This window comes from Antennarius striatus, chromosome 22, assembly GCF_040054535.1.
Source record: "Antennarius striatus isolate MH-2024 chromosome 22, ASM4005453v1, whole genome shotgun sequence".
Classification (NCBI taxonomy): domain Eukaryota; kingdom Metazoa; phylum Chordata; class Actinopteri; order Lophiiformes; family Antennariidae; genus Antennarius; species Antennarius striatus.
The window spans coordinates 13,319,151-13,333,944 of NC_090797.1; the positions used below are offsets into that span (position 1 = coordinate 13,319,151).

Consider the following 14,794-nt stretch of genomic DNA (forward strand, 5'->3'; position numbering starts at 1 on the left):
GCCTCTTCCTACATGATCTTTCTACACTGGCTGCTAACATAACCACAGACTCTCAGACTAAACACCATCCAAAGCTACACATGTTTCATCCCTGTTAAAGCCAGTCAAGGGTATTACATGTTTCCAGTTCACTTCAGCCCTATCAAAAAGCCCCATTGAAAATTTACTGGCCTTTCAACAGCACAGTGGGGTCCTATAAACACACTCATGTGCCAATATCTGCACACAACACACTTGCACTAACTGTAGACACTCGGTGCGTCAGACCATTGTTACCACCAGGAGTTTGATTCAACCACCGACGGTGCTGGGATCAGGCGCCTGTTGGGTCACCCTGTCTGCCCTCTGCATACGGGTGTGCGTGCATGTGTGTGTGTGTGTGTGTGTGTGTGTGTCTGCATTAGTGTGTGTTTGTGTTTGAGAGTGCATATGGCCCTAACATTCCTGGCTCTGGTGTCATCACTTCCATCACACATAAACTTTCACTGGCACACGTATGTTTCTGACGAGCGATTATAAAGTCATGGCTGACTTTATCTCTCTGTCTCCATCACTCCATCTTCACAGATGTGGACGAGTGTGTGGACAACAACGGTGGATGCCAGCAAGTGTGTGTCAACACCATGGGGAGCTACGAGTGTCAATGCACCGAGAACTTCTTCCTCAGTGACAACCAGCATACCTGCATCCACCGCTCTGACGGTAAGCCTGGAAAGAGGAGAGACACTTATTTTGTTTGTGTTTCTGCATCACTTCAAATGAAACGAAGGGTTTTATTTCAAGGCGATGTGAAGCTTAGTTCCAAAATGTGTGCTTGTACAGTTTTCTAAAGACAGGAAATCATCTCCATACCAGCAGGAGGTGCTATTCTGTATTTAGCAGGTAAGAAGAAAAACCGGAACATCTAGGAATATCCAGTCTTTTTTAGTGACTCAGATGGCTGTGCAGTTATTTTATTCCAGACCAACAGTAAATTCTTAATTATCTCCTGGTATCTCGTACATACAGAGGTTTGCTGTTGCTTTTTTTTAGCAATCAATGCGTTTTTGACCCTGTGAAACGATCCTAAAATCCCGTTTTCTGGTGCGTTTCAAACAGTAAATGTAACATAGCAGAAAAAAAATGACAAGGAGGCAAGTTCAGAGTTGGAATCAGAATCCTTATTTGTCATGCTAACACACGTTTTCACATGGGACAGTACGAAATACCCCTCTGAAGGTCCCAATTAGTCCGTCGGATAAATAAAGATAAGAAAAGTTTATCTTCTTGCAATGAGAAAGTCCTCAAGAATAGTCAGTATCCAAAAGGTTTACCTGCTTTTAAAAACTTTACATATGTGATAGTATTTGTGTGGAAAAAGACAAATCTGTCACCCGCACCAACACGTTGACAGGATGTTGGGCTCATACTGTAGGTTTAGGGCCTGTCCCATGGCCCGGTCATGGCCCCCCTACACCCACTGTGGCAACAATGAGCACTGTGTATCAAATGTGACTCGTAGTACGTGCTTTAAAACCATTTGACCCCTACCTTCTTGGCTTCCCCAACCCATTATGGCTGTCACATTTAATTTATGGGCTCATCAGTGGGTGTTGAGGGAGCAGTATTCTTGAGGTGACGAGGGGTGGCCTTTCTTTTGCCTTCATGCTCACACGCATCTTCTTCAGCACAATACACACATGCATGACAGCTGTGAATGGGGACAGTGTGGCAATCAAGTTCAAAGACAGATGAGAGGAAAGTCATCTCTCATCTTTCAAAAGTGAGGCATTGAAGGAATGCGATGAGGGGTGGAGGACAGAGGGGGGAGGACCAACTGGAGGAAGAAGAGGCGGCGACCTCTCCTTTATCCTGTCCCTGATGGGCGGTCAGTGTGAAGACGTGTTAGGAGCCAGTGTTTGGATGTTAGAGGATCCTCTGTGTTCGGAGAAAAAGGTGAAAGAGAAGAAAAAATAGAAGTGTGTTTGCTCAATGGAAACCCAGTAAACCAGTATGTGAATATGTCTCCCTTTGCGTCTACCATCACGGCTATTTCTGAAAGATTTGGGATAACTCACACAGGGAGAAACAAATTCAGGTGACAACCGTGGAGAGTTGTATTTACTCTGTGTGGTAGATCAGCAGTGACTCATGAATGAGACCAACTGAGACAAATTACTACATTAAATGTCAGCACTCAAAACTAATAAATGAAATTAATGAAGTTGGGAGAAACGTTACGTAAAACGACAGAGGAGAAAAAGTTACCTGGGAAGTTGTTATAAAAACAGGTAAAAGAATCTGACAGATATCCCACAGACTTCTTAGAACTCAACTACTGCTTGATTTTTGAAGGATTTCTTCCCACTGTACATTTGTCTATCCATCGAATTACAATCTACAGACTCTGACCCCGAATTTCACGTTAAAAGCATGTTCTATTAATATCCGATGCTACTGCATGTATATATTAGACAGTAGCACATTGTGCTTAAAATATGTAATGGTAATTAAGTTAAACATATTTGAACTACTACAAGAAATTATGGTATGTTCATCAGAGAAAGAAATGAATCCGAGGCCATAATAAAAAAAATATAAAACAAGATGACAAAAGAGTCAAGGCCCTTGAAGGAACTACAAATATCTGTCTTTGTATTCAAAGTTATCATCCTATACACACTATAATGACATTTTTCAGAAATGCCTGAAATAAGTCAATCTGATGGTGTTGATCAAACATATGTAAAATTCTGCTCATTCTGGTTTCAATCACAGAGTTACTAAAAAAAAAAAAAATCTAAACATCCTTTAGTATCACAGTTTAAGGACAAACTATTAGAAAAGAAGTCAAACAATCAAACAAAATCTAAATCTTGTCAGAATGTAAACACCTCAAACAAGATCCTTAATTTTTTTGGTTTTGACTTTAGTTAGAATAAACAAAAATTCTGTGAACTAATCTTCATCTTGAAACTGTAAATAAAAATCTTTTGGGCTACTTTGGACTAGTGTGCCCGCTCTCTTTTTTAATATTCGTGACTGATCCCTGCTCGTGTCACTGGGATGTTCACGGTAAACAAGCAGTGCAGATGTTTGTAGGGTACTCCTGTGTTCTGAGCTTTAACCCCCACCACACAACTCTCTGCCTGTTCACATGTCCTCAATCAGACACTTGTCTTCGAGCTCTCTTGCACAGAAATAGCAGCAGAATCCCACCGTCCACAGGAATCTCCTCGCACGTTCTTTCCATCTTCCCAAACATGGCCATTGCTCTTCCCTCTGCATCCAATTTATACCAGATTAAGACCCAGGGTTTCCTTCAGCGTAGTGAAACTCATTAATCTATCTATCAATGCAGTTTATTACATCCTGCTTCAACGCAGTGATGTTTTGTAATTGTCAGTGTTTGTGTGTTCGTCCGTTCGTTCGTCCGTTAGGATGTCCACTAAATATCTTCACAACCGCTGCAGATAGGAAGATGAAACAAAAAGCACATGACTCGGGTAGAAAGGGGATGAAAATGAGATGATGACCTTGACCTTGAGAGAACTAAGTCAAGGTCAAATTTAAACTTTTCTACATTCAAGAACCAGACAAGATAGAATGACGAGGGAGAAGGCCAGTGTGGAGTAAGACTGTATATCAAACCTAGTGCTTTGATCAATGAAAGTAGGTCAAAGCACTGTCTTTGATCTTTGACCTATACAAGTAGGTCAGGGTACAATTTTTGAATTCAGGGGTGTCGCGGGATGTTGCAGTCTGTGACTGTTCATATTCCTGCTTTAGCGAACTCAGGGGTTTGTGACTCCTGGAGGTTTACAAGGACATGGTGGTAGCACTAGGGAGGTATGGAACCTATAGAATAGTTTTTTAACAACATGAAAACACTTGTCAAGCTTGGTACCTCTGTCCTGTCACTGGACCAAACCTCATGCATTTTTCTCAGGTAATCATAGAAAAAAACATGGAGTTTGGCCTCAGAGATATGGTAGGTAACCATTGCTTACTTTAACAGTCTCTATTTGGCTTCCATTCGAACCATCATTGCCCCTTGGGGACAAATTAAGTTTTTTTTAATTCAAATGAATTGAGTAGAGAGTGACCTGCGCAAGCGGATGAGGCGGGTAGAGAAAATTAATGAATTGAGTAGGACGAAAAAATAGGATGAAGGGTTGACTTACCCTGAATCTTTAAACCCAGAGTTTCTGGTTTCACAAAGACTGTCCAGGGTTACTTTTAGCAACCCAGGGTAAGTTCGTCAGGAGACATATGCACATGTTTCACACAGTTGTCAACCTGTCCTTTGCATGCCCCCTCTAGACAACAGTCACCTGTGAACAAATCAGCTAAATCTACTTTTACGTGTGTAATTGACCACTCTTCATTTGCTGTATGAAGCTATGCTATCTATAGCTGGAATGTTCTCATACTGTACCTTTATTAGCTTCATAGCCTCAGCGGTACAATGTTGTCCTTGTCTACCAGCTGGAAATCCCAACTGGTATAATTTGTGGTTTCTGGGATTTAATTTTACTTTACACTTTCCTGGAGATTTGAGGAGCATACTTGCAAAGAGTTGAGCCTCGCCATCATTAAATCCACATAAAACACAGACTCATCCTTCCAGATCTCCTACGTCCCCAATAGAGCAATGATTGCCACAGCGATGAATTTGCTATGAATTTTCTTGTTCAAAAAGTACAAGATTCAAACGTCAAAACATACCTCCTCATTTGTTTCTGCAAGGAAGTGTGTGAGAAGGAGAGTCATTTTGTCTTGGACTGTTGTTTTGCCTATGGTTATTACAATGACATTCATCTGGGGGATAATAAAGTGTAGCAACAATTGTTTGTTCCATTATGGTGTGTTTCCACTCTGTGTGCTTCACAGTTCTCTCTGAACTACCTCCAGACAAGAGCCAATACCCTTTACCCATTACCACACTTGAATGGGGAAACAGCTTTTGCAGAAAATCATTCCTAATCTGTCACATGACAGGAGAGCTATGTATACGTGTCAAGCTTTGCTACAGGTCAAATGGAGACATGAGAAGTTCAACTCTATGATAATGAAGATGTCTGAATAGAAAATCAAGCTGAGATTGCTTCTACAATGACTTAATTGTAGACCAATTCCGTCATTTGATAAAAACTCATTTGCATGAAGTTCATGTGGCCATGTGTCGGTCACTGTTTCACAGACAAGTATGATTTGCAGCAGTGAGTAGCACAGCATTTAAACAGCTGCCGTGTAGTATTTGGTGTCAAATTAATGTTTCCATGTCTGATTTATTAATTGGACGTTATGGAGAACGTAATTCCCACCAAAAAGGAGTGAAAACAATACGCTTGTAAATTCTTGACTGAGCTCAGAACCAAAATTCCTGGCAAAGTTGGATTTGGCAGAATGTTGGGAATTTTAAACGCCAACTCATGTGGACACCATGCCTGGTGCTCCAAGAGAACCTATGTTCTCAGAGTCTCTGTGAACTGGGAAGCAGATGATGAGGTGAGTCTCAGCAAGGAAAACGGGCCATTTTGATCTGAAAACAATTTGAATACTTTTTACATCCCCAAGTGTCAGGTTTTTTTTTCTTTTTCTTTTTTGTATAAATTAAAGATCTCCTCCTGTTTGAATTTTTCCAGATATTTTGTAAAATCACCAGGAGGTTGCTTTGCCCAGTGAGTGCATGTGGAAGCAGAGGCTCTGTGATGCTCTCAACCAGATCTGATAATGTAACATCAGCAGCATCTAAGACCAGAGATAACAGTTAGCAGGAGGCTTGCTGACACTCCCATAGAAGGCATTTGAGGGGCAAGTAACACATAATACTCACTGTAAAAAGTACTTTATAAGCTTTGATTTCTTAGGCATTCATAAGATGTAATTTTCTGAAGTAAATGTAACATAAGTAGGGAAATCTCTTACTCAAACTTTTTTGTGTGAGTTACCTCGAAGTCTGGATTTTTGATTTGTAATTTGCTGCAGCTGATTGATGGTGATAGTTTTAAGTGAGTCTGGGGATAATGTGTTAAGTCAACCATAAAGTCAAACATGTTGACATAATGAAACTGTCTTGTTTCATAGATTTCATGCAAATGTTGGTCATCAGTTGAAATAGTGTGTTCGAAAAGCTGTAAACATTGACAGAAGTTAATGCGACAAATTTGCTAGAAGGCACCAAACATTTGAGTGTGATTTTCCTGACTCAACATCTCTTGCAGCTCAGCCGTTTTTTGAAGGATATCTGGGAATGTTGTGTTTACTGGTTCAGTGGTGAAACTAGTTGAAATGAACAATGTGTTCACAAACATCTGCTGCATATCTTGGCAGGTATGTGAGCCCAAACACATCATTTACATTACATTGAGCCAAATGGAAATCAACAGCGTGTAATCCATTATGCTTATTGTTGTGGCTTCTTCTTCCAGATGATTGAATAATGGGTCCATCAGTCCTTGAAATGAGCATGAAAGACTGTAGAGAAAATGGTTTAGGTTTGGGGTCATGCATCAAATACATCCACAATGCATTTACACCTGTAGCTGAAGCTGTTATCAGATCTGTCAGGGAGGATGTAGGAAAGAAGGAAGAGAAACACTGAAGGACGAATGAGTTTAAATTTAGAAAGCTTTTAAATGGCTGCTCCAGGAGGAACATGGGAACTCTGAGTAGAGCTCCGTCTACCGGGCTGTCATCATCATTAATTACAAACTATGCATCATGAAAAGACTGTCACAAACCTACAGGGGATTCCACGTGTCCTTACAGGTGGGCAAACTGGGTTGACTTAATGTCAGACAGACATAAGAAACAAATAAAGATATAACATTAGTGTCTAATGTCATCTCTAGGAAGAATTAAAGGTTTCAATCATGTGTTTTGAATTTCAGTGCTTTGCTCTTCCCCAGCTTGGAAATCTGAATGTCCAATGCAAATAGCTAGAAACCTAATGTACGATTAAAATGTTACATGTAGGAATTATAAAAAATCAAATCAATATATATATATTTTTTCGAGTTAATTACATTCATTCATTTTCTGCCGCTGTATCCGCCGTAGCGGGTCACGGGGAGTTGGAGCCTATCCCAGCCGGCATAGGGCGTGAGGCGGGGGACACTCCGGGCACGATGCCAGTGCGCCGTGGAGCCACACACAAAGACAGACAAACACGCACACACACACTCACTCCTACGGGCGATTTGGGACCGGCCAATCCAGCTGAAGCGCATGCTGTTGGAGGTGGGAGGAAGCCGGAGAACCCGGAGAGAACCCACAGAGCGGGACTTGAACCCGGAACCGCCGTGTTGTGAGGCGACAGCGCTACCCACTGTTTTGAATTTGCAGTTTTTACAGGTTCATTGTTTGTTTGTTTGTCTATTTAAAGCTTCCTAAGTTTAAATATCACCTGATATTCCAGCTTTATCTCATTTGTGTACAAGATCGTTTAATTCGAGGTTTCTCTGTTACTTTTCCTTCTGTCAAGGTGAAGTCTTGGTTACTGTCTGGTTTGTGTGACTTTCAGATTGTTCTGCTCCCTTTGCGAGTGCATCTTTAGTGTTTGTGTGATAAACCTATAGCGCCTGTCTGGTGGTGAAGCTTAAGGCGCTGCCTGCTTTAGGCCTCTTTGAGTCATCATGGCTGGGGTGCTGAAAGTGACTAATGACTTCCTTCCTTCGTTTTATAAATTCTTGTTTAAATATTATTCCAGTGATCCTTCTCTTTCTGTCTCTTTGAGATAAATGGGAGTTGTTTACCTGTAAGTGGAAGGTGGAATCCAGGATTTTCTCTTCGTTTCTACCTCAGGGGTAACCTCCACCATATTTTTGGACCAGAGTTTGTCTTTGGTCAGTGGAAATGTTTAGGGTGTGGAGCTGACCCGCTGTGTAGCTGTCGCTCAGTAGCAAACAGCACAAAAAACATAGAGAGTTGACTTAAATCACACTTACTGTGTGTGTGTGTGTGTGTGTGTGTGTGTGTGTGTGTGTGTGTGTACCCTTTACAGGAAACTAAAATCTGCCTGAGCCAGAACCGCTGACAAACATGCTTTAGTGTTTCGTTTAAGCAGATCTGTGTGAATCGAACGGTTCCCCCGATCCTTTCCTCTCTTTAACTTCAGCAGCTGGATTGTGTTAACGTCACACACGGAGCTGCTGGTACAGAGGACGGCCGTGCCTCTCTGCTGGAGTGTTTCATGAAGCTGAGTTTGCAGGTCGTAGCTCATTAACCACTAATTGAGTAAACATTACATGGATGCTGACCTTTTTCCTGAGGTCACCATCAGTTTTGGGACATTTTTCTTAGCTTCCAGTCAGTGTTTGGATTCACTTCACTTCATTAAAATCAGCTTGTTAAGAACATGACTGCTTTAAGGGTTTTTAAGGTAGTTACACCTTTAAATATCTTTTAAGGTATCTTAAACATTCCATGTCCCAAGAACCAAACTCTTTGTCTGGGGATTGGGCCGTCGAGCCCCATGCTATTGACTGACACCCAATCCACACTGCACCCAACCTCCACGGTTCCCTCAGTGGGGGTGAATCCATCGGAGGTTGAGCCCACATCATCCTTTTCGGGCTGAGCTAACCAGGCGTTCGCATATGAGCCCCAACCCATACAGGATCCCTAGGGGATCCAGTTTGGGGACCAAAGGATTTCATCTGTTTGTTGCTGATGGTGCTGTTCTGTTGGACTCATTAAATGTGGACCTTCACGTGCACTGGGGTGGTTTGCAGCTGAGTGTGATACGAGTGGGAGGAGGATGAGGATGAGCACCGCCAAGTCAGTGGCTCAGTGGTAGAGCAGACGTCTTGAAGACAGATCGCCCAGCCATCGGTGGTTCGAGTCCCACTCCTGCCAGTACATCCTCTGGAGTGTGAGCTGATGGTGGGAGGTGTCAGCTCACCTCCCAGCCACTGCTGAGGTGCCCTTGAGCAAGGCGCAGTCCCCCCTACAAGCTGCTCTTTTGGGGCGCGATCCCCCGTGAGCAACCCGTCACTCTGCCTCCCCCTACTGTTTGTAGTGGAGTTCCTAATTGCTTGCCTACAGGTCCCTAGTGTGTTGTGTTCAGGGGCCTGTATTCAACTATTTAACTCATATATGCAACTGTAGTGTAGAGTGTGAAAGACAATTTCCCCATTTAGGGATAATAAAATGGACTTTCTTTCTTTCTCAACCGTAAGAAGATGGTCTGCCCTCCTCAGGTCAGTGGGGAGTCTTTGCCCCAAGTGGAGGAGTTTAACTGTGTTGGGGTATTGTTCATGAGTGAGGGAATGATGGAACGTGATATTGACAGATGGATCGGTGCAGCTTCCGCAGTGATGCGATGGCTATATAGGTCTGTCGTAAAGAAGGAGCTGAGTCAAAAGACGAAGCTCTGGCATATGTCCTAACTTATTCGTGAGGTGGGAGAGAAAAGCATGAGAGAGTCAGAGTTAGAGTCAGAGTTAGAGTTAGAATTAGAGAGAGAGTGTGTGTGTGTGTGTGTGTGTGTGTGTGTGTGTGTGTGTGTGTGTGTGTGTGTGTGTGTGTGTGTGTGTGTGTGTGTGTGTGTGTGTGTGTGTGTGTGTGGTCTATTGTTTGAAGAAGAGATTGGGCTGTGTTATTAGAAAGTGCTCATTTAGAGGGGTTCAGTGCAGCCTGTTGAAGAAAAGCGCTCATTGAAATTCATGGATTAGCACCTATAGCAGCAAAGAGACACGTAGTCGGAGACAGATTCTGGTCAGACTGGCATTAACAAAAGTGAGAATGTGGGGGTGGGTGTGGGGGGAGAAAAAAATATTTTGATTGCAACACTTATGACGTTTATTTTGTTGCAGGATATACATTTATAGTATAGAGAATTTAATTTAAATGAGCAAAAGAGTGTTCAGTTCTCATCTGTCTATATATCTGTCTGTCTATGTCTGTGTGTGTGTGTGTGTGTGTGTGTGTGTGTGTGTGTGTGTGTGTGTGTGTGTGTGTGTGTGTAGAAAATACAAGACGTGTTATATTATTTATTCATTTATGCAATGACACTATTCCCAATGTAAGCAACGATTTGTTTCATATTTCACCCCTGACCAAACTTAATTGAACCGAAATTAAAAAAAAGTGAAAGGTTTTTCTCAGCAAATCCTGGAAAACCTTTGCAGGTGAATGATCACAGAGCTTTACTCATCAGGACCGACACCGGGTCACTCAGTCACTGACACGACAACGGAATACGTAGACAGCTGAGGTTCCTCGAACAACAAAAAAAAACGTGAAGTGAATAATATTTTTCTTTCTTTTTTGGCATCTCCATGATCTGTGAAGTCAGTGGCATTTGGGAAAGTTATGGTACTCGATTGATTTTCATTTCGCTTTTGATTTTTATTCTGATTTTGACAGAACTTAATTTCCTATGTTAGATATATCCTCCTTTTGGACATATTTATATTCATGTGTGTGTGTGTGTGTGTGTGTGTGTTTGTGTAAGCGTATGCACAAATGCATGTCTGAATACTGAGACAGTTGAAGGGCTGCAGCCTGCTCCTGTCAGAGTCCAGGGTTAGCCAGATGGTCACTAATTGTGTTCTCGACCTGTTCAGAGCTCAGGCCCTTCTTCTTCTTCCTCTTTTTCCTCTCCCAGGGTTTTTCTTCTATCGACATTTTTCTTTGATGCAAATTTTCTCCTTTTACCTGCTTGCTAAAGAGTCACAAAAATGTCATCTGGTAGGATTTCTGTTGCAAATTGAAATCAGCGCAGTTTTAAATGATTCGTTTTTCATTGTCAGTATTTTCATATTACCTTCTATAGATTTCAGTGTGTTTTGCAGCAGAAACATTATTTTTTAAATCATCCTGTTGCATCAGTTCTGTTCAGTTCAGCAGGTAATGGACTCTGAAAAACGTCTTCCTGGGTATTTAAACTGTGGTCATTGATTGCATTTTGTGTTAAAGCGTTTTGCGTGTCCACGTAGACTTCTGATCTGCCTATCTGAAGAGTTTTGGCAATGAGTCTTCAGTTTTGACTAGTGCATGCTAGCAAATAACAAACACGTAATAGTGTTCTACAGAGTCATTCATCTCCATCCATGACTACTACTTTAATAGAGTGACGTGTGTACCATCACATCATTAGAGTATTTATGAGCTTATATTTGTACGGTGGCTTCAAGTGACCCTGATTTTAGATGTTGCAACATCTTTAAAATCATACATTCCTCACAGTTGACTGAAACTATGAAATCTCTCTCCCTGGTGAGGAGATTAAGTTGTGAGACTGGCGTCCTGCACCACCTCATTCCTCATCAGCCCCAGAGGAAACCAGGAGGAGAGCGACTGCGAGGCTCTAAATTATCCACCTCTATGTCAGTCTTCTTCTCTCTTCCACATTCCTCACTTCTTTCCTCAGTTTTTCTCCCTCTATCCATCACTTAATTTCTCCCTCTCCCTGTGTCTCCTATTATATTCTGCCAGTCAGACTTTGGGGGCTTTGGGGTGTTACCACTGCAAGAGTCAGGTTGTAATAACATGGCTGTGATATGCTTGGACCTCATCTTGAATCAGAGCTCCTGAGAGAGTGAGAGAGAGATGTGTGGAGAGATGGATAAAGAGAGGCAGGGAGAGTGAAAAAGAAAGACAGACAGAGAGTAATAAAAGAGACAGAGGAGAGACTGTGTGAGAGACAGGCTTACTGGGCCATGAAGACGTCTCTCAGTGTTGTATCTGGATCTGCTGGGGCTCCCACTGACGAGCGTCAGTAGTCGCAAACCTGCTGACCTCCCTAATCTAAACAGAGCTGCACACTGAGCTAGAGAGTAGAAACTTCATCCTCTTGCCGGCCTTCCCATTGCTAATTGTTGAGCTTGCTCTTAGAATTGACCCGAGTAGGGTTTTAGCTGCCTGTTTGAAACAAAGAGGTGCTTGGAAATGCAGAAATCTCAAAGTATGGGAAATAAAGTTTAAGTAAGGTGAAAAAGTCAGTGTAGCCAACATGAAGCATGTGATGTTTCCAGTGAGAAGACAGGAGCATCACATTCATGTTGAGCAATGATGGGGCTGCAGCTTCTGTCACCATATTTCCATCATGGTTTCACCATTTAAAAAAAAAAATTGTCATTGTGCTTGTTTTCTTCTGTAATAATTCATGGTACCAGACAAATTAACTCCAATATCTTTATAAAAAATCACCAAAGATCAGTGGATGAAAACATACATCTAGTTTGGGTCTTCTACATTGGAACATCCATCCGTTTATTTGTAGAACAAATGACCATTATCTGTCTGTCTGTCTTGTCTGTCCGTCCGTCTGTCCGTCCATCTATCTCTCTATCCCTCTATCATTAACCATCTTTAACCATTAATGACTGATCAGTAGACACATTAGATCTTAAGTTTTCACTAACTAATGTTAATTAATGTAAAGTTAACATCACAGAAATGTGTTTTTGAGGCCAAACCCAAAGAAACAGATGTGATAATATGTTCACACTTTTAGGTTTCTTAATGTTTTAAACCAGACATTATATGTCTTCCTTCTTCCAACATTTTCTTCACTGAGTTTCCCTTAACCGTGAATTTGAAGGATTTGCATCATTTCATAGGTTTGTGTGTTTCTGTCATGTATCATCAAGTTAGTGTTGTTGAGCTCAACATCAGATCTGGATATATATGCATCCAGGGACCCATGTAGGTTATACAGGACAGGTAAATGTGTCAGCAAGCTGCAGGCTGCATCACATCAGACACGCTGAGAAGCCATAGTTTGTGGTTGCCTCTGTTTGTTGTTTTAGACTCGATTGTGCTGAGTCCTGGGCATGGGTCCACATTCTCCCTGCGCCTCAGTTTATTTAACTTCTCCTAGGTTTAAATTGATTGTAGACACTCTGTTTTCCTCATCAGTTTAGTTTTCAAACAGGGTCCATGCATGCTATGGCAGCTATTTAATTTTTTAAAATTGTTTTATTCTTTTGTAGATTGTACAAGGTCCATATCTGGTGGTATACCAGTACCTGCCTACATGTAATTTTAATGAAATATATGGTTTGGATTATGTAACTTCAAACAGTGGGCCCGATTTTGCTTGACCAATTTCCTTTGGTTCCCTTGACGGAATGATCTTGTTGGGAATGGACAGCTAGAATTGTAGCAGTTAAGAAAGGACTTTTTGTCTATGAAGGGGACTCTTTTTGGGAATGGCACCCTAATGGGGTACTTGAAACGCTCATGGGCCCCATAAAGGGAAATTGTTTACCATTGGTTCCAAGGAAGAGGCGTGTCTTACTAAATCTAGATGAAGTGCGGTGACTGTAGACACACAAATGCAGCTCTTCAATAGTGATGATGAAAGTTGATCACTTATATGATAATGTCTTTGTTAAAATATTGGTTTTAATAAAGATTATTAGTGATTTCACAACCCAATGTAAAAGGAGTTATGAAAACCTAACACATTTGTGTCTCAATCCACCAGGCATGGGATATCGAGAGCCCTTCTTTTTCGAAGTTGTCAACCTTGAGCTCTTATGTGATAGCTTTGAGAACCAATGAAACCTGCCTGGGAAATGAGGTAGTAGTGGAAGGGTGCTATGTTTTGCTACTCTTGCCACAATAGGCTCCTGGACCTCCCTGGTTCATAAGCCCTTGAGACTGTTGTAGTGCATTCCTGTGCTAAGGCTGCTGTTAGGGTTAGGGTTATTTTCTCAAACACTGCTCCTTTACAATTTTTCAATGACCTAGAACAGAAATGAAACCAATGATAGTAACCACAATTTGCATACAGTCTCTGATCCTATCCATCCTGGTCACTCCCAAAGAGAACCTCAGCATCTTCATCTCTGCTACCTCCAGCTCTGTCTCCTGTCTTTTCTTCAGTGACACTGTCTCTAGACCAAACAACATCGCTGGTCTCACCACAGTTTTGTACCCCTTTCTTGTCATTTTAGCTGAAACTCTTCTATCACACATCACACCTGACACTTTCCTCCACCCGTTCCATCCTGCCTGTACACGCTTCTTCACTTCTTTTCCACACTCTCCATTGCTCTGGACTGTTGACCCTAAGTACTTAAAATCCTCCACCTTCTTGATCTCTTCTCCCTGTAACCTCACTCTTCCACTTGGGTCCCTCTCATTCACACACATGTACTCTGTCTTACTGCGGCTAACCTTCATTCCTCTCCTTTCCAGGACAAACCTCCACCTCTCTAGCTTCTCCTCCACCTGTTCCCTGCTCTCACTACAGATCACAATGTCATCTGCAAACATCATAGTCCATGGAGATTCCTGTCTAACCTCGTCTGTCAGCCTGTCCATCACCATAGCAACAAGAAGGGGCTCAGAGCTGATCCCTGATGCAGTCCCACCTCCACCTTGAACTCCTCTGTCACACCTACAGCACACCTCACCACTGTCTTACAGTCCTCATACATGTCCTGCACAGCTCTAACATACTTCTCTGCCACTCCAGACTTCCTCATACAATACCACAGTTCCTCTCTGGGCACCCTGTCATCAGCTTTCTCCAGATCTACAAAAACACAATGCAGCTTCCTCTGGCCTTCTCTGTACTTCTCTATCAACATTCTCAATGCAAATCGTGCATCTGTAGTACTGTTTTTTGGCACAAATGCTTACTTCTGCCCTTCGTCTAGCTTTAACTACTCTTTCCCATAACTTCATTGTATGGCTCATCAGCTTTATTCCTCTGTAGTTGCCACAAGTGTGCACATCTGCCCTGTTCTTAAAAATGGGCACCAGCATTCTTCTCCTCCATTTCTCAGGCATCTTCTCACTATTGTAAGATCCAGAGTCAGAAACTCTACTGCCACCTCTCCTAGACACTTCC

The 14,794-nt window shown here is 42.1% G+C and overlaps 1 protein-coding gene across 4 annotated transcripts in view; it reads left to right on the plus strand.

Annotated features, from left to right (window-relative positions):
* Positions 1-14,794, plus strand: part of scube1 (signal peptide, CUB domain, EGF-like 1) — a 96,948-nt gene that overhangs the window by 26,487 nt on the left and 55,667 nt on the right. For all 4 annotated transcript variants that reach the window (XM_068307479.1, XM_068307480.1, XM_068307481.1 and 1 more), the window contains exon 4: positions 568-702. In XM_068307479.1, coding sequence (XP_068163580.1) covers positions 568-702 — 135 coding nt within the window. The remainder of the gene's footprint in view (positions 1-567; positions 703-14,794) is intronic.